This window comes from Pongo abelii, chromosome 7 (assembly GCF_028885655.2).
Source record: "Pongo abelii isolate AG06213 chromosome 7, NHGRI_mPonAbe1-v2.0_pri, whole genome shotgun sequence".
Classification (NCBI taxonomy): Eukaryota; Metazoa; Chordata; class Mammalia; order Primates; family Hominidae; genus Pongo; species Pongo abelii.
Genome location: NC_071992.2, coordinates 129,006,480 through 129,027,782, shown reverse-complemented (window position 1 = coordinate 129,027,782; position 21,303 = coordinate 129,006,480). Strand labels below are relative to the sequence as shown.

The window sequence follows — 21,303 nt, the reverse complement described above, 5'->3', positions numbered from 1 at the left end:
TTCTACTATGGTAGGAGAAGGAGTACATGAATGTTTGGGAAAGATATGACAACCTCTGTTACACATATTTAGTCCAAAATTGATGAGTGAACAAAGAATATTCCCATTTAAGTACTAGCTAACAAGAGAAAAGATATTAGGAAAAAACTCATGATTTTATTACTGTTACTGATTTTTTTGAATTAATTATATTAAATTGTAGATGAATTGAGTGTATGTGACAGGCATTATGCTAAGCTATTTTTATGTATCTTCTCACTTAATCCTCCTATTAATTGTATGAATAGTTAATATTATTGTATATATTGTATAGGTGCAGAAACAAGTTTGGAAAACTTAACGTGGCTTATGTAAATTTGCAGGTGAGCCAGTGGCTTTATTAAATGAAATAAGAATGATGAAGTCTGGATGCTGTTATAAAAGTGACAGTTCTATTGCTGCTGTAACAAATTACTGTAAACTTAGTGGCTTAAAACAAATAATAATATTAATATAAATAAAAACATTCATTATTTTATAATTCTGTGGGTCAGCGGTTCAGCATGGGGCTCACTGCAATAAAACTAAGTTGTCAGCACACTATATTCCTTTTTGGAAAATCTGGGAAAGAATGTTTCCTGTTCATTGATCTTGTTGGCAGAATTCAGTTCCTTATAGTTCCTCAATATCTTCATTTTTTCTTGGCTCTTAGCTGAGGTCCATTCCCAGTCTTCTTCCTCCATCTTCAAATCCAACGAAGATGGGTCTAGTCCTTCTGATGTCACATTTGCACATTCTTCTGACTTCTTCCTCTAATTTTAAGACTTGTGTGAATAGATTTGGCCCACTCTAGAAATCTAGAATAAACTTTTCATCTCAAGATTCTTAAATTGAATCACAAGTTCAAGTCCCTTCTAACATGTCTGGTAATATATTCACAGCTTTTTTTTGGATTAGGGAGTGGACATCTTTAATTAGGTATTCTGCCTATCCCAGGTGGCAATGAGGAGTAACAAGGAAATTGGACAGCAGAAGACACTGTGTCCTCACATGGAAAGTGAGAAAGACAAGGGAGCTTAATGCTGCCTCTTTTATGAGCATCTAAATCCCACTTACGAGGGAGGAGCCCTCATGGCGCATCACCTCTTGAAGCTACCATCTTTAATACTATCACATTAATAATATCTGAATTTTTGAGGGGAGACATTCAAATGATAGTATCTAGTGTGATCATCATTCTTCTAATCAATGTTTTTGTAAACAAAAGCACAGAGAAGTATAAAAAAACCAAACATAAAATCTCTCTTTTTGGATAGAATTGATGCTTATTCTAGAAAGCATTTATGTTTATTTTGTTCTTAAACTAATATTTTAGCAACTTCTTTTTTCACCACATATATTTTAGTTAATTCCATAATTGCATGTATAAAATTATGGATTGCAATTTTACTAAAGTTAGAGGCAGATTCATTTTAACATCTTGAATCAACATAGGTTTTTTAACATCATGAGAGTTTAATTCTTACAATAATAGTCATTGACTTTCAGTATTTTATATTCTCTTGAAGATGTGGTACCACTCATTGAATAATTAGGAATAAATAGTAAATATTCATTGTATGTCCTTTCTATATTTTATATTCTTGATGCTAAAACTCCTCATATACTAATACACAAATATAAAAAGTACCTAGTTGTATATAAATATAGACACTGCATAATTGTGTAATGAGTCACAGATCACCACCAAAAACTTCTCTGGACTTCTGTGGTCTCAATAATTTAATTTCTTATGACTCTTGAAAGGATAATATGAGATATACACTTAGAACAGGGCCTGGAATATATATGTTCAAAATATTAGTGTTAATAATATTACTATTATAACTACTACGGCAACTGCTACCACCACCAACAACACTAATAAATTCCCAGAGCGAGATGGGTGTAATGCCTCCACTAACGTTTGAGCTTAGTTTCCTACTGTGCAGATAACACACACTCTCATACATTTCAGATCTTGAAATATTCTTGTGGAGACTCCCTGCTGATATTAGTCACCGGAAACCATCAGCAGATGCTTCTAAGTCAGAATAGGCTGCTGCCAAGAGATCTTGAAGAAGAAACTGGCAAGAGCTGTGAGCTTTTGCTTTCCGTCACTGAGATATTTTGCAGCAGAATGGAAGGTTATCTTAATGACAACCTTAGAGTTAGTGGGGCCATGCTCAAACTTCTGGAACATTGTCTCCTACCCCAGCTACCTAACACCTCAAGAATAGCTGCAGCTGGGTTGTGAAGAGAGAGGAGGAATGTGATATTATACCTGTGTTACCCACAGCATTTGCCCTTCTTAGTATTAACAGCTTTTTGGCCTCCTGGAATCTCTATCCAATGTGAAGGAGAGTCATTTGGATAATTTAATTGCCCTCACACAGCAAGAATCACATAATGTACATGTCAAAGTGTAAAAATTTGTGTGATTCCTTTGCTCAGTATTACATATCTGCTTTGAATTTTAACCCCTTCTGATGTAATAGTAAAGTCACCCACATCAATGATATTAGGGGTAAGGTTTGAAGGGAGCAACATCTGCAGAGATAGGATGTAGTAGTTTCAACTTTTTTTTTCCTGTTAAGACCTCTTCAGTGTCCACACTGTACATTCTCAGTCTGTGATGATCTCTAATATCCAAGGACAAGCATAAAGCACCTCATGTGCCTTAGAGTGGCCAGATGAATACCAATATTGTAAATCTTAGCTAGACGTTACCTGGGAAATCCTACATTTTTACAGTGTAGAACCTGGGATTGCAATCGATTTTTTAAAAAGACAAATGTGCTAACATCAGGAAGCTTCTAGTTAGCACTTTAAATAGACAATAAAAGGATAAACACAGAAATAAATAATCATAATGTAAAGAAATCACCCTTAATGGAATAAAGAGGAAGCCCCTTAGAAATGTCAAAAATACTTTTCTGAGCAGATGATTTTTAAGCCAATATTATGGAATGACAAGGAACTGGAAACGCAGAGAGAAGAGTGTCTGAGACAGAGTAAGTAGTCCTCATAAAGGATTTTTATGGCCCTGATGTCTTCTAGAAACTAAAAAGATTACAGGGGCCCTTGGCATAGTGGGTAAAGAGAATGGGCAACATGGAGACTGTAGAACTAAAGAAAGATCAGATCATAGAGGGCCCTTTGACATTTATTCAAATATAGAATGAGAAACCACTGATAAACGTGATATCTAAATAGTTCCTCTTTTCATTCACATTCTCTCAAGTTCCTCACCCTCACCTCCTCTATCACTGAACACCTCCACCACTCTCTATCATCTTACCTTGGTTTATTTTTCTTTAAAACACTTCATAACACATATGAGTGTTTGAAGACTTTATATTCTATAAGCTTATTATATATTTTTTAAATTTATTATATTCTTCCCCCAGTGAAGGAAGAAAAGTTTGTCTGTATTTATATCACTATAACAGTGCTGGTAGAGAGTCATATTTTTAAATATGTGTATACAATTAAATAAATCAATAGCTTTTAGATAGAAGAGTTATATTATCTGATTTGTGTTTTAACGTAACCTCCAAAACTTAAAATAGGAGTCTTCTATTTGAAGCACAGTTCACAAAATAGGAAACAGTAGTATAGCTACCTTTCCTCACCCTTTTTTTATTAATTAAAGTTTTACTTATAATTGACACATAAAAATTATTTCTGGGGTTCAGAATTATACAAGGTTGCAGTGAAACACAGATATTTTGATGTCCCTATACCTTATATAACGATCAAATCAGAATAATTATTATATTTATCACCTTAAACATGTATTGCTCCTTTGTATAATAACATTCAAAATCTTCTTTTTTAGCTATCTTGGAATATACACTACATTGTTATTACTATAGTCACTCAAACTTCAACTTGGTACCCATTGACAAAGTAACTTTCCCAGTGTCTCCTTCCTCTTTATTCTCTCCAGCTTCTGGTAACCACAATAATACAATGAAAACTATAAAGCACTGATGAAAGAAATTGGAGAGGACATAAATAAATGGAAAGATATCTTGAGTTCGTGAAATGGAAGAATTAATATTGTTAAAATGTCCACATTACCAGTAGCAATCTACAAAATCCCTATCAAAATACCAGTGACCTTCTTCACAAAGACAGAAATAAAAACCCTTCCCCAGTCTTTTCCTAACTACTGGCTCCAGAGAGAATTCATTCATGGGCTACAAGTCTTTCCTCCTGCATAGCTGTGGTAGGTAATTTCTCTTGTACCCTAACTTCCTGGACTCCTGCCTAAATTGCTTTTTCAGGAAGACATAGAAGTAAACTGGGCCTTCCATAGATATAAACTGATAAAGATTCACTACTCAATAACCTTGTTTAAATAAATTACATAAACAAAAATAAAGTTAGCTACAAAGACCATGCATTGAGAAGCTGGTATCTTACATCCTTTCTTTTGGTGTCGTAAGAAAAATAACAAGGATAAACTGAGGCTGGAATTAAAACTCATTGCATTGTTCATTATATATGAAAGTATATAAATATCTGTATATCACTACTATAGTTGTGTGTCTAATCATTTTGAAAAAACCTTTCATTTTCTCAAAGTCTGGAGTCAAAGATTTTTTTATATAAAAATAGATATAGATAAATAAATGAAAAGAGAGATATCCTAGACCATGATGACCCCATTATTAATAAGGGACAAAAAACAGAAAAAGAGCCCTTCTTAACAAATTTATTTGAATTAGCCTCATACATATCTATTTTTCAAAATATTTTGGATATATACGACCTAACTTATACAAATTTGTAATGAATAGACTCCTAAAACCAAGAATATTATCTGCAAGGGTTTTCTTCAAAATCTGCAAATTCAAGTTGATCATTTATATGTATTATGGAATTTAAATTATATCCTCCAGTAGCTAAGCATGAATAAATGATGGAAAGGAACCAATGGTTTTGTACTGTGGTGTTATGGATTTAATATTTGATGAATTTTTCATTTTATGTAGCTTCTTCCCTTCAGTGAAACATTTGTAGTGCTTTATTTAATCTGTCATTGTTACATGCCAACAATCCCCTAAAGGAGAAGACCAGTGTACAGATATTAAAGGCACAGAAAAATAAAACAAAGCTAAAAGCTTTTATCACTCCATCAGTAGTTCTCAGTGTCCCCAGACTCTCCTCCACCCCGTCTCTAAAATATGAGCCCTTGCAAGAATTGAAACTGTTAACCTGATGCTGGCAGCAAAGTGGATGAGCCTAGAGAATTCCCTGAGGTGGCACTTTGCACTGTTGAATGGTCTAGCCTAGAGTCTTGGGATATATATTCTGTAATAAAATATGTAAGTAAAATATTAAATATTGCAGTGCATAATTCTTCTAGAATATGAGATATTTATTATTTTCTCTAAAATGATACCACTTTCAAATGAATAAATAAGGAATTTTCATGTGTCATACTTTAAGCATTTTGTATCATACAATATTTACCTATTTAACAAATTTCATATGTTTACCTTTGTATATTTATTTTTTAAGTAGCTAATTTAGGATAATTATTGTTTAAACATCATTAACATGAATTTTCCATATAGATGTGAAATGTATGTCACTTATAATACATGTCACAAAAGCAGCCAAGTTTTAGAATTATTCTGAATTATATGATTTTTTAATAAAGATACTCCATATTTTGCTCTCTCTGAATTAGACATTTACAAGCAATAACATTTGATAAGACAGTCCTGCCAAGGCATAGATTTTTGTGTGGGCCTTTGAATAATGCTTTCATATGTATGGAAAAAAAGGGAAAAAAAACTATTATAATTATTTTAATTTGGAGCAAAGAAACCTTGTCTGAATCCACTCTTCTCCATCCCTACTTCCACAGCCCAAGTTTAGGTCTTCAATCTCTCTAACCCTGCCCTGTTATCCTTCAAATCCAGATTGTCCCTGCTGCCAAAATGAGCATGTAAAAAATTAAATATAACCCTGTCAACATTGTTCAAAATCGTAATTTGCTGCTTTTCATATAGAAGATAAAGTTCACAGTCCTTAACATGGTCTGCTTTCTGCCTTCATCGCTAGTGTTCCTTCTCATCACTGTTTGCCTCACAGTTTATGTTTCAGAAACAAAAATAATATTTTTTTCACTTTGCCGTATTTCACATTCTACCCTAGAATGTTCTTTCCCAGTTCCCAACTCCACCTTCCTTGGCAGTATCTGGGGTTTTCCACCTCAGGGAATCCTTTCTTCTATACTCTCCAACTGGATTGAGTGGCTATCATCTCTGCTAATATAACCCAGTGTGTCCATATCCCAGAGCAATCAACACAGGGTATTGTATTCACCTTGCTTATGTCATGTTTCCCTCATTGGACTATGATTGCCAAGGTATAGAAAGTATATGAAGAAAGAAGTGCTTTAATTAGATGTCAAGTTGATTGTGTAACATGGTATTTGCGTACCTTGAGATTAATTGAAGTTTTTATATTTTGTAATTATACATATATAATGCATTCTGATTTCCACACCAGGGAGCAAAAATAGTTGTTAATATTAGAGTGACTTATAGCCATTCTGAAATAATCATAATGGAGAAAAACTGCTCCCAGAAAAGGTAAATTTTTAGCAGCATAGAGTTTGGGGGAAAAACTCTTATCTTGGAATCAAATGGGTTGCTGAAAAAAGAACTTCATCCTCAAGATCCATTGTGAACAGATGTGAATACCTATTTTAAGATAATTGACGTAGCTAATAATAACTGACATTTATGAGGTCCTACTATATATCAAGCATCCTATGTGTTATTTTATAATCCTTGCTTATTGTAATATATATTTCAACCTTAAAAAAATAGGAATTATAAGTTAGAGAATTGCTCAAAACAATATAACATTTTTTAAGAGAAATGGGGCTATAATCCCAGGCTTTTCCTGTGGACTTATCTATATTATCCTGTCTCACTAATGAGTATAGCTTGGTATTGGTATTGGCTTTAGTTAAAGCATCATTAATATGTTTGGTTAAACATCATCAAAGGCTAATTTGAATGTTGTACTAATTATATAAATAAAAAATGTCTAATATTGAGAATTTTCTTCAGCTTTCAGAATTATTTTGAATTAAAAAATACAGACTTTACCATGGAATACAAAAGAACTTATATCAATAGATGCTTTCTATATTTTTTCCCGAAGATTTTATGTAATATTTATTAGTTGTTAGGTTTCAGAAATTGTCTCTCCCTGCCATCACTATTTAATACATCAGGCATATGCCCAACATCAAAGAACATATTTATAAATTATATTATTATAGCAACATGATATGAGGTATTTGGGATACACAGAAAATATTTTCTAAGTTTCAGAACTTTACTTTGTTAACGTAGAATAGCATGATGTTTAAGCATGTAATTACTATCATCAAGCAAACTTGAAGTTTAGTTCCATCACTAGTAGCCAAATAAACATGGGAAAATTACTTGGGCAAAGCATTCCTTTAAACTGAGAATTTATTAAAACCATTTGTTCATTGGAATGTCTTCAGTTTACATATGGGAAATCTCAAGTCGAATGACTTAAATAATAAGAAAATGCATTATTTAAAAAGCATACTGTCCAGAAGCATGCAAGCCCCACGCATACAGAAAAACACCATTCCTAGGTTCTCAACATCTCAATATGTAGTTTTGCTTTGTCTTCAAACTACGTATTGTGAGATGGTTGTAATAGCTGAATACATTCAGACAGAATTACCTCAAAGCAGACTGATTTTTTGTACTTCTTTGAAAACCAAGAAATCATTTTGCAAAAGCCTCTCAGCAAATTGCTAATCATCTTCCAGTGGCCAGAATTAGGTCAAATACGTGTAATCTAATCACTTGCAAATGGAATGGGACATAGAGTGATTAGGACTCATCTCAGGAAACTCATAATTGGATGAGCAGTCCCTGAGCATTAGGATGTACAGAAAAGGATACAAGGGAACAAAATATATGTCCTGTTGAGAAGAAAAGGTCAAGGGTAAATACGGAAGGTGGCTGTTGGGTAAGCAATCAATAGCATCTGCCACGTTTTCCCCTTTGGTTATCAAATACCTCTCCAGACCCATTTTTCTTCTCCTGCATTCACTTTGGAAAAAATACCTATGTAAAACATACTTTCTATCTACATTAATAGAGAAAACCTAAAATTTCAGCCATTTACTACATACAAAGATGTGTCCAGAATCCCAAAGTGATACACTGGCTTCTCCATTATATTTACAGGTAGTTCCTCATTGTCTAAAGACCTGTGGCTAAAAGATAGGTTATCCCAAATCCAATATAAAAGTATAGAAAACAAACAAGGTAACTCCATAAAAACTCCCACTCAGAAGAAGAAAGAATTGAAGCTACACAGAGTGGTTACTGGGTCACAGAACAATATCATGTCCTTCTGGATAAGACTAGTGAATACTGACTTCTCTAGAAATGGAATGAGTTCCTAGATAAGCTTGGAATGTAATAGAATCCATTTACCTTGTCATAGTGCTCCACAGCTTCTGGCTCTGATTCCTGGGAGGATTTATTTTTACCTGTTGAACAAGACTGCTCTGCTCTAGAATTTCAGTGCCACTACGTATTACAACCACTGTTGCCCCTGGAACTGTATGTTTCTGCTGCTTTTGACACTCCTTGCCAGAATCCAATCTTTGTTTCCTTATTTATACACATAAGATGTGTATCTGATTGATAAGGGAATCTTAGTTCTCATACCTGTACACTGGATACAATGAATAATGGGGAATCTAAGATCTGACCATGTTGGGAGGTATGCTGTACTTCCTACCAAGATTCCTAATTTCCCAGACAAAAGGAGGATATTTAGCTGCTGGGCAGCCAGAATAATGTATAGATGTACACAACATAGACTTTTAGGGTCAAAATAAAAGAATGCATTCATAATTCTCAGACCAGTGTTTTACACAATATAAATATGTTCCATTAAAAAAACTCATGTTAATGGGTATTAAGTGGGAATTCTGCATGGCTTCAGAAAATATGACAATGTAGAAGTTATGGTATTAAATTATCTGTGCAAGATTCACAGAATGATTATGAGACATAGCTTCTGTACCAGTTTTAACAAAATATCCTGTAAAAACCTATGTATTAAGCCTTATGAGAAATGGATCTACCAAGTATTTAATATTTAATGCTATCTATGGATTTTTTACTTCTGGAAAGTCAGTGTTAAAAAGCATTATGTTATTTTTAATTGACTTCATTAGTAGATTAAATGTTTTAATTCAAACCTCAATAAGCAACACTAAACAATCCAGTTGGAATCACCATTTCACAATGGAAATCAAGAGAGTGACTTACTTGGTTTAAAAAAATCAAGACAATTATACATTATTTAAATACTTTAAGGGTATATTTTATTATTCTAGTTTTTCTTTCATTAGTCCTATGTGCTAAATGCAATTTATGTTTTTGTTTATTTACTCCACAAAAGATTAGGAAGAAGTAAAACAGGCAAAATGTATGGCATTCTTTTTACACTAAATGCATAATATTTTTCCTATTTTCTTACTAAATGTTTCAGCCCTACTACCAAATAAACATGTAGAGGAAGCATTCCTATTATACTGATGACTATTTGTTGATTTTTTGTATTAACTTTTCTATATTATACAAAAATAAATGGGTGTAAATGTCTCTTTGGTCACTTTCATATTATTAAAGTATCAACAAAGAAGGAAAATTTTACATCAGAATCCTGATGTTACTTATTACATTATACAATGAACAAGTTTTGTTGTCATTTTGCTTTTGTTTTCCTAAGTTTTATTTATCCTTTCTATTAAAGATATTTTTCTTTTAACCATATGTCAATATACTATGTTGGAGTTTTACTGTAATGCCTTTCTTATATTAATGGCTTCAAATAAGGCAAAGTTAATTTTTATTTTTTTAAAGCACAAGTTTTACTTCTGTGAACTATTTCAATAATAATGTTAAAAATAAGCATGAATGAATCAAACTAAAATGAATGTATTATAAAAATTCAATCAGAATATTCTAGCTTCTCAGTAATTGTGTGTCATTGAAACTGTTCAAGAATTATTAAGTGTCTAAAAATTCAATGAAAGCTCAGTGGTTAAGTGCTTATCCAAAAGTATATGGATTAGTTAGTAATTAATTCATCACTTAATTTAAAGTGAGACAGAGCTCTCATTGTTGCATACATACATGCATGAGTCTCAGTTACAATTTAGGCAAACTAAAATCTACCATTAAATGGGTGTCCAAAGTCTTTAGGACATGATTATACAATAATGGATATCAAGAGTTTGGCATAGGACTAGCAATCAATTAGGCAGTCATTTACCTAATTTGTATCCACTAGCCTATTAGACTTTTAAGTCATATGAAAGGAAACATTCTCTAATTTTAATTACAGTGCACTCATAGATCTACTGTGAAATAGGTTGGGGTGATGAAGATCATGGGATTTATCCTTCTGGCAGGATGACGGATGAGATACTTTCAGAGTTACTCTCACGGAAATGTAAGAAACATGGTAGTGTTCATGTCATTATTAGTTCACAAGAAAACAAAAGAAACGTATAAAACTATGAATGAATACCATGCAAACAAACATATAGACACACACACACATACACACACAGGCATACAAACATATATATTGGAAGCATTCCCTCTTAAATCAGGTACAATTTAATGAGACTAATTGTCATCTGTTCTAGTAAACATTTTGCCAGATATCCAAGAAAGTTAAGATTTTAAAATTACATAATTTGGAAAGGAAGAACCTAAAATATTATTTACAGAAGACATGCTTGCTATGTAAGAAACTAAAAATAATTTACAAGTGTTTTTAAATAATATGGAAGCTTTATCCAGTGCCTAGTTAGATCAGTATACAAAAAATAAATTTCTTTTCTATATACCAAAAAAGTTCCAAATATAAAGATAAATACCACTTTCAATAACAAAAAGCATTTTCAAGATGTAATATATTAAAAAAATTATTAAAATATATTTAGAGATCCAAATAAATGAAGAGATAAGTCAGGCTTGTGTGTAAGGAGATTCAATACCTTAAGATGTCAGTTCTCACCTAATCAGTTACAGATTCGCTGCAATTCCATTAGAAAGCCCAAAATAAATTTTTGAAGAATTTTACAAGTTGATATGTGAAAGACAAATGGTCCAAGAGTAGTCAAAATACTCCCAAAGAACAAAAGTATTAAGTGTGTGGAGTATCTGACTTATAAGATACAGTCTTATCTTACAGCAATAATAATAATAAGCCAATTTGTGGTAGTTGGGGTACATACAAACTTACCAAGAGAACAAGATCCAGAATCCAAAATCCAACATACTTATATACAGAGTAGTGATATATGTTAGAGTTTGCTGATCATTGGAGAAAGAAGGACTATTTATTAAATAAAAAGTACTGAACAACTGAATGTTCATATTGGAGGGAAAAATGAAAGTAATACTGTGCTAATTTATATTGCTGTATAAAAAATTACCCAAAATTAGCAACATGAAACAACATAAATTTGTTATCTCACAGTTTCCACAGGAAAGGAGTCTGGGCATGATATCTGGGTCTTCTTTTCAAGGTTGTACCAGGGTGAAATTAAAGCATTGGTCTGGGATGTGATCTCATTTGAAACTGTAGGGCTTCTTCCAAGCTCACTTGTTGGCAGAATTCAATTATTGTGGTTGTAGGACTTAGGCCCTCAGCTCCTAAAGGCCACCCACTGCTCCATGCTAAATGTGCCTTTCCACAGCATGGCAGTTTGTATCTTCAAGGCCAATAGGAGAGCATCTCTTCTGATTTTTTGTTCGCTTGTTTTTTGATCTCACACTTCTAGACCTTCTTTTAAAGGGAATCCCCTGAATTAGTCAGGGCCACTCAGGATAATCTCCCTTTTGATGAACTTAAAGTCAACTGATTAGAGATCTTAATTACACATCTTTAATATTCCTTCACCTTTTCCATATAATATAAACTCATCATAGGATTGATAATCCATCATCTTCATAGGTCTTGCTCACACTGAAGAGGAGGGTATTATATAGGTTATCTACACCAAGGGATTAGAATATTGGAAGACATCTTAGAATTCTGCCTCCCACACATTCCTACTTTGCAGTTTCTGTAAAAGTCAATTCACAAAAGATAAAAGATATGAAGATACATCTTTATGAGCTTGTGTCATTAATATTAATTATTAATAATTTTTACCAGAGTAGGGTTTGTTTATCTACTTTTTTATGAGTAGATAAGTAAGTCCTACTCTGGTAAAATTAATAACTTTTTCTTATCAAATAATCTAACAAGGAAGCTGTGAACTTGAAGCTATTGCAACACATATAATGTAAGGGATTAGTATCCATAATATATAAAGCTGATCTCAACTAGTGAGCCAGATCCAGTGGTATACTATGAGTGAGCCACAGGTAGAACTAAGATATTGATTTAACTCCCTCTATGGAACAAAAGGTCCTGGGCAAAAAATAAAAATAAAATTTCCATTATAAGCAGCTTCATCTGTTCACCTTTGTGTATTACAAATATTATTGTTTTCAAAGTGTGCTATAATGGAATGTTTTCAGAATCACCAATATAAAGAATTCTTGCAAACGATAACAAGTAGACAAGCAGTCTGAGGAAAAAAGATGCCAAAACACAAATAGTTGTGTAACAGAAAAGGAAATATAAATGATATATAAACATATAAAAAGATACGCAACTCAATTAGTATTAAGGAAAATGTGAAAAAAAAAACACTTTTACACCTACTAGAGTGGTAGGAATAAATGCATTCAGTGTACACAAATGTGAACATTTGAATTGGTAAAACAATTTTGGAAAACCATATTTTACTAGGTTATAAAATGAATTTTTGCTGTTATTACCTAGCAAGTATACTGCCTAGAGATACTTGATAATGTGTACCAAAAGATGTTTAATATTGCTCATGACCATGTTGCTTATAGTAGCCAAAAAAAAAAAAAAAGAAAACGGGAAACAATCTAAGTCTGTATTGACAGGTAATTATTAATGGGAAGTATTTATATTTTACTATAAGTGGAACAAATACACATATTTTTAAAATTATGATCATGTAAAATGTATAGTTCAAAGGCTTTATACACATGCTATATTTAAACTTGGCCAAAACAATTGCTTTAGTCAATGCAAATATTAAAATATTTTATAAAACAAGAAATATGTGTAGTCAAAAATTGTTGGCCGGGTCCAGTGGCTCACACCTGTAACCCCAGCACTTTGGGAGGCCGAGGTGGGCGGATCATGAGGTCAGGAGATTGAGACCATCCTAGCTAGCATGGTGAAACCCCATCTCTACTAAAAATACAAAAAAATTAGCCAGGCGTGGTGGTGGGCACCTATAGTCCCAGCTACTCAGGAGGCTGAGGCAAGAGAATGGCATGAACCCAGGAGGCGGAGCTGGCAGTGAGCCTAGATCATGCCAGTGCACTCTTGCTTGAGTGACGGAGCGAGACTCCATCTAAAAAAAAAAAAAAAAAAATTGTTATTATAACAAAAACAGCCAAGATATAAGTTCCTTTATTTTTAATTATTTTTGTAATAACAAAGTAGCAAATAGTTATAAATATTACTAAAGAAATATCTTCTTCATTTATTATCTCATAATATGGTAACTTCAGGCATTCATTTTATCAGGTGATGAATAATATTTTATTATAAATTATTTTTTGCTCAAAGCATGACTCTATGTAGGACACTTTGTAATTTTATGTAATTTCTTTCTGTACTGATTCTTAATTACATTTTTTCAATATTATAGCTACTTTTAATATTGCAATTTAATTAAATTTGAATTTTTGCATAGGTATATAAACAATATATGGATACATGAGTATATTTTAGTAAGAAATAATGCTGAATTACATACCATGGTATAGTGTGTGCCTCTCAAAGTATTGTGCTCCCAGTTTTGCCACTCGTTTTAATATATTTGAGGAATTCTGTTACCAAAGGATACATAAAAATAAACTTGATACCATTCTGGCAATCTAGATTCAAGTTTAGCTCTAACAAATTTTAAGCTTTACTACTTAATGGAAATAGCACACTGTTTCTGCATGTTAACTTTATAAAATATATATGCAAATGTGTGGAAAACCACTCTCCACCTACATATACTTTTTATAAAGCCTTCTTAAAGAAGATTTGCTTTAATCATTCTTCAAGTAAGAGTATTCTATAAACAGAAACCATGCAATTTCATTGAAAATTTAATGCAGAAAATACAATACAGCAAGTAGAAGTCATGTAATGATATAATGATTGAACTTTAAGAATATTCTAACATGACTTGCTGCCATACTATGAAATTTTATATATATATATATATTTATACATAATTGAACTGCTTGTGTGTGTGTGTGTGTGTGTGGAGAGACAATGCATTTCTGTCATTGCTTTTTTTGTTGTTTTTATTGCATAACGCAGTATACTTAAGGTGTATGTTTCTGTTTACTGCTAGGTTATCCAGATAAATTTTGAAGAATTTGATCTGGAGATTGGCTATGATACCTTGACAATTGGTGATGGGGGCGAAGTTGGAGATCCTAGGACAGTGCTCCAAGTGTAAGTTCCCAATGTTTCATTTTTGCCTTAGCCTATCAGGTACTAATAAAATTTTACTTTCAAATTACTGTTTTACATTGATCGCTCCCACTACTACCAGCAGAAGATGCACAGTAACTTAGTTATTATTATTAACTTTCATAGAATCTGTTACTGCTTCTTCAGTGAGATTTAAGGCACTTTGTCTCAGTTCAGTTGGGCTTCTCTAACAACATGCAGTAAACTGGGTGACTTATAAACAATAGAAATGTATTTCTTATAGTTCTAGCAGCTAGGAAATACAAGATTAAGGTGTCAGCAGATTTGACGTCTGGTGAGGGCCTGCTCATCTAACCTGATGCTTCTCAAAATAGGGTCTTTTTGCATCACAAATGCATCACAAATACCTGGTGCACATTTGAAAATGTAGATTTTTAGGCCCTTAAACCGAACTTAGTGAATCAACATCTCCAGGATGTGAATTTATCAATCTATATTTTAACAGACTCACTGCATGATCCTTATGCACATCAAAGTTGGAGAACAACTGATATAAATGTTAAAAAAATTAGTATCAGTATAGACAGCTACTACTGGTAATGCCCTTATTGTGTGTAAATTGACTAAAGGTAAGCTAATTTTTTTTTCCTTTTTTTTCTTTTCCTTTTCATTCTCTTCTCCCTCTTCTTTTTGTTTTCTTTTTAATTTTACAAGAAGGCCTCCTAGAACTATTATTTCAGAATCCTGTAATAAACCAGAATTCCTGTAATAAACCAAGGGTTACCCTCATAGTCACACATAGTATGTTATAGGCTCCAATATTACTGCTCTTTAGTCTTATTTTTCCAGAAAACAAAACAAAAACCAAACTTACTCACCTGTCTTCATGCACTCTTGACCTCAATGTCAACCTCTTTCTCCTGTCTGCAACGTGGATATCATTGATCAACATGATTTGGTGGTCTATCTCTGGCCTACTACAGTTCTGTTTTGTGTTTCCTAAGGTGTGATGGACAAATGGGCCAGCATTTTACGTGCTTTATGTGTTCAATTATTAGTTCGTTTTCACATTGCTTTAAAGAACTACCTGAGACTGGCTTATTTATGAAGAAAAGAGGTTTAATATACTTTCAGTTCCACAGGCTTAACAGGAAGCATGACTGGGAGGCCTCGGGAAACTTACAATGACGGTGGAAAGCAAAGAGGAAGCCAGGATGGTGGCAGGAGAGAGAGAGAGAGATGGTGGCAGGACAGAGAGAGAGAGAGCAAAGGGGGAAGTCCCACACACTTTAAAACCATCAGATCTTGTGAGAACTCATTATCATGAGAACAGCATAGGAGAAATCCACCCCTATGATCCATTCACCTCCCACTAGGTCCCTCCTCTAATTTGACATGAGATTTGGGTGGGGACACAAATCCAAACTGTATCAGTTATGTTGCTCACATTTTTGTAACTTCATTCTTAACACTTCCTCTCTTGAAAATGATCAGCATTTTTGTTGCACCTGAGCAACAATTTGAGCCTGTTAGGCATATTACCACACTGAACTGACATTTTCCAGAAATAATCAACAGTTCCTACTAAATCTTATTGTAGTTTTATACCTGATAGCTTAGATTTCATTATAATATAAAATTGCATATATTTTACATGCAATATACTGTAAAATTGTATGTATATAAATTGGCAGCAACAGAGCTACTCTGATGATTAGCTATGCTTTTTTCCTGTCATTGTTTGTCAAGTACAGAGTTTTAAGGAACTGAAAATTACATGTAAAAATTTGAGTTTATGGTTTCTTGTAAAACTGGTGACACTAGATCTTCATAGTCATGTGGCAAAAATTGGCTGGGACTGTCTTCTGCCTCCTGTAGAGAGGGCCTTTTTGTGGCCCTCATCCCTCTATCATTTTCCACTTGAGCTTCTAAGATCCTTTGCTTTGCCTGCCTGGGCCTATAGCTAATTAAGTGACACCTGATATAAGACAAAATGTGGATTGCTTTCTCTATCAATTTATTCATTGTTTTCCAAGTAAATATGTTTGTTTCTTTACCTGACACTCATAAACATTGAAGTTTCTTGGATATTAATGATACATAGTAAATTTGGTGATTAATCCCCACACATTGCAGATGTTTCTCTCTACATGTTTGATAGATCCTATCATATGCACTTTAGAAATAAAATTGTAAAACATGTATTTGATGGGACATCTTTTCCTTTTTCTCCTTAAGACAGAAAACTGGAATTTAGGTTCAGATTCTTAAAAACAGGGACAAGAAAAGGCAGGCTGGCTAGTCAATTGACTAAAAAACACTTTTTAAGAAGCTTTCATCATGTATCTTCCACAGAAAAACTTCATATCTCAGCATTGGATAAAATATTAGAAATCATCTTGTCCAACTGACATCCGAGAGCATAGATGCTATGTCCTCCTATTGCTGTTTTCTTAAAAAAACAAAAAAAAGCTATTTGAGCTAATTGGTATCACACAATTATGGGTAGAAAGATTATATATATATATCTTTATAGTAACCCAATAAAATACAGAAGAAAGATGTGAAAATTATCTTAAATACTCAACCATTAGAACTGGTTAAATATAAAAAGAGTACATTTGTTGGGATTGAGCAGTGGTCTGTACAATCCCTAATGTTAAAAAAATGTGTGTTTGAGCCATATTTTTCACCCTATTTCAATGTTAGAAAAATTCTGAAGACAATCATGAATCCTGATATACCAATTGATATCCTTTTTGGACAGAAAATCATTGTATAAGTAACATAGAATGACTATTAGGTATTATTTTTCAAAAGAATACCAAGTATCCAAATGGTTGTTCCCACACCATCCAATTTAAAGTTTCCAATGAGAACTGTATCTTCAGTAGGGATTAAAAATTAAGGCTTTGGGGCAAGGCCAATATGGCCAACTAGAAGCAGCAGTGATCGGAGGCTCTCATTGAAAACAACCACAACAGTATGCAAATCCTGCACTGGCAATCGAGATATCCAGGTTCTGTCATCAGAACTGACTAGGTGGCTAGCATGATCCAAGGAGAGGAAAGAAGAGCAGTGTGGTGCAGCAGCCCACCTGAGAGCCACATGGGGCAGAGGAGCCCCCATTCCATAGCCAAGGGAGGTGGTGGGGGAGTGTGCTACCCAGCCTGAGAAACCATGTTTTTTCCACAGAACTGTGCAACCCACAGATTGGATGATCCCAGTCACGAGCACACGCCACCAGGACCTAGGGTACCAACCAGAGAGCCACACAGATTCTCAATAGCCACTCATCTAGAATCTGCTTAAGCCTGCCGAGCTCTCAGGGGAAGGGGTGGCCAGCACCTCAGCTGTGGCTGCCTGCTGTCTAAGTCATTTGAGCTTCTTGGGGGAGAGTTGGTAGCCAACACTGGGACTGATAGCTGCCTAACACACTAAGCTCCCAGGGCAGGGGAAGGGTGGCAGCAATCTCTATAGCTCCAGGCTATGCTTTTCTTCTGCTGGAGCCAGAGAGGCTGAATGGCTTGGTCTCAAGAGGTATCCCCCATAGCCCAACATACTGGCTGTGGCAGACTGTGGCCAGAGTGCCTCTTCAGACCTGAACCTGACCCATCCCTCCCCACTGGGTTGGGCCTCCCTGCAGGAACTCCAAGAACTCCAGCCAGGGGCTCAGGGACAGAATTCTGATCTCCTTGGGCCTGAGTCCCTAGTGGGAAGTGTGGCCACAGTCTCCAGGGACCAGCAGACTTAGTTTTTCCTCCTGATAGTTCTGGGCAATCCAGGCAGACCAGATGAGTGGTTTTCCTTTCAGCAAAGCACACCCCATCCACCAAGGGACAGTCAAAGTGCTTTATTAAACAAGACCTGTTCCCTATGCCACCCAACTTGGTAAGACCCTCCAACAGGAGTTCTCAGACACCCTATACAGGAGTGTTCCTACTGGCATCAGGTAGGTGCCCCTTGAGGTCAGAGATCCCAGAGGAAGGAACAGACACCCATCTTTGCTGTTCTCCAGCCTCCTCAAGTGACATCTCCAGGTGCTGGAGTGAACCAGATGAATAGGGCCTGAAGTGAACCCCCAGGAAACTGCAGCAGCCTTACAGAAGAGGGACCTAACCATTGAAAGAAAAACAAACAGAAAGGAACAACAGCAGCATCAACAACAACAAAAAAGTCCCCACAAAAACCCCATCTGAGGGTCAGCAACCTCAACGATAGAAGCTAGGCAAACTCATGAACATGAGAAAGAATTAACAACAACAACAAAAAAAAGATGAAAATCCAAAAGACCAGAGTGTCTCCGCTCTTCCAAATGATTGCAGTGCATCTCCAGCAAGGGGACAGAACTGGACAGAGGATGAGATGGAGGAATTGACAGAAGTAGGCTTCAGATGTTGAGTAATAACAAACTGCTGAGCTAAAGGAGCACGTTCTAACCCAATACAAAGAAGATAAGAACCTTGATAAAAGGTTACAGGAGCTGCTAACTAGAATAACCAGTATAGAGAGAAATGTAAATGACCTGATGGAGGTGAAAAACACAGCAGGAGAACTTTGTGAATCATACACAGGTATCAATAGCCAAATTGACCAAGTGGAAGAAAAGATATCAGATTTTGAAGACTGTCTTGCTGAAATAAGGCATGCGGACAAGATTAAATAAAAAAGAATGAAAAGGAATAAACAAAACCTCTGAGAAATATGGAACTATGTCAAAAGACTGAACCTATGATTGATTGGAGTATGGGAAAGAGATGGTTAGAATGGAACCAAGTTGGAAAACACACTTCAGAATATTATCCAGGAGAACTTCCCCAACCTAGGAAGGCAGCCCAACATTCAAATTCAGGAAATACAGAGAACACCACTAAGATACTCCATAAGAAGATCAACTCCAAGACACATAATCATCAGATTCCCCAAGGTTGAAATAAAAGAAAAAATGTTAAGGGCAGCCAGAGAGAAAGATCAGGTCACCTACAAAGGGAAGCCCATCAGACTAACAGTGGATCTCTCAGCAGAAACCCAGAAGAGAATGGGGGCCAATATTCAACATTCTTAAAGAAAAGAATTTTCAATCCAGAATTTTATTTCCAGCCAAACTAAGCTTCATAAGCAAAGGAGAAATAAAACCCTTTCAAAAGAAGAAAATGCTGACGGATTTTGTCACCATCATATCTGCCTTACAAGAGCTCCTGAAGGAAGCACTCAATATGGAAAGGAAAGACAAGTACCAGCCACTGCAAAAACACACCAAAATATGAAGACCAAATGACACTATGAAGAAACTGCAACAGTTAATATCCAAAATAACCAGATAGCATCATGATGACAGGATCAAATTCACACGTAACAATACTAACCTTAAATGTAAATGGACTAAAAGACAAAGACTGGCAAATTGGATAAAGAGTCAAGACCCATCAGGGTGCTGCATTCAGGAGACCCATCTCATGTGCAAAGACACAAATAGGCTCAAAATAAAGGGACAGAGGAAAGTTTACCAAGCAAATGGAAAGCAAAAAAAAAAAGCAGGAGTTGAAATCCTAGTTTCTGACAAAACAGACTTTAAACCAACAAAGATAAAAAAAGACAAAGAGGGGTATTACATAATAGTAAAGGGATCAATTCAACATGAGGAGCTAACTATCCTAAATATATATGCACCTGATACAGGAGCACCCAGATTCATACAACAAATTCTTAGAGACCTACAAAGAGACTTAGTCTCCCACACAATAATAGCAGAAGACTTTAACACCCCACTGTCAATATTAGATATATCAGTGAGAGAGAAAATTAACAAGGATATTCAAAACTTGAATTGATCTATGGATCAAGTGGACCTAATAGACATCTACAGAACTCTCCGCCCCAAATCAACAGAATATATATTCTTCTCAGTGCTACATGGCATTTATTCTAAAATTGACCACATAATTAGAAGTAAAACACTCCTCAGCAAATGCAAAAGAACTGAAATCATAACAAAAAGTCTGTCAGACCAAAGTGCAATCAAATTAGAAGTCGGGATTAAGAAATTCACTGATAATCACACAACTACATGGAAACGGAACAACCTGCTCCTGAATGACTCCTGGGTAAATAATGAAATTAAGGAAGAAATCAAAAAGTTCTGTGAAACCAATGAGAATAAAGAAACAACATACCAGAATCTCTGGGACACAGCTAAAGTAGTGTTAAGAGGGACATTTATAGCACTAAATGCTCACATAAGAAAGCTACAAAGATCTCAAATTGACACCCTGACATCACAATTAAAAGAAATAGAGAAGCAAGAGCAAACAAATTCAAAAGGTAGCAGAAGACAAGAAATAACTAAGATCAGAGCAGAACTGAAGGAGATAAAGATATGAAAAAATCAATGAATCCAGAAGCTATTTTTTTGTAAGTAACAAAATAGACCACTAGCTAGACTAATAAAGAAGGAAAGAGGGAAGAATCAAATAGACACAATAAAAAAATGAAATACAAACTACCACAGAAATACAAACCACCATCCGAGAATACTATAAACACATCTATGCAAATAAACTAGAAAATCTAGAAGAAATGGAAAAATTCCTGGACACATACACCCTCCCAAGACTAAACCAGTAAGAAGTCAAATCCCTGAAT

The 21,303-nt window shown here is 34.6% G+C and overlaps 1 protein-coding gene across 4 annotated transcripts in view; it reads left to right on the top strand.

Annotated features, from left to right (window-relative positions):
- The window catches only part of CSMD3 (CUB and Sushi multiple domains 3), a 1,211,731-nt gene that overhangs the window by 585,277 nt on the left and 605,151 nt on the right, over window positions 1-21,303 (top strand). For all 4 annotated transcript variants that reach the window (XM_054518783.2, XM_063726791.1, XM_063726792.1 and 1 more), the window contains one exon: window positions 14,579-14,682. In XM_054518783.2, the coding sequence (XP_054374758.2) occupies window positions 14,579-14,682 (104 nt within the window). The remainder of the gene's footprint in view (window positions 1-14,578; window positions 14,683-21,303) is intronic.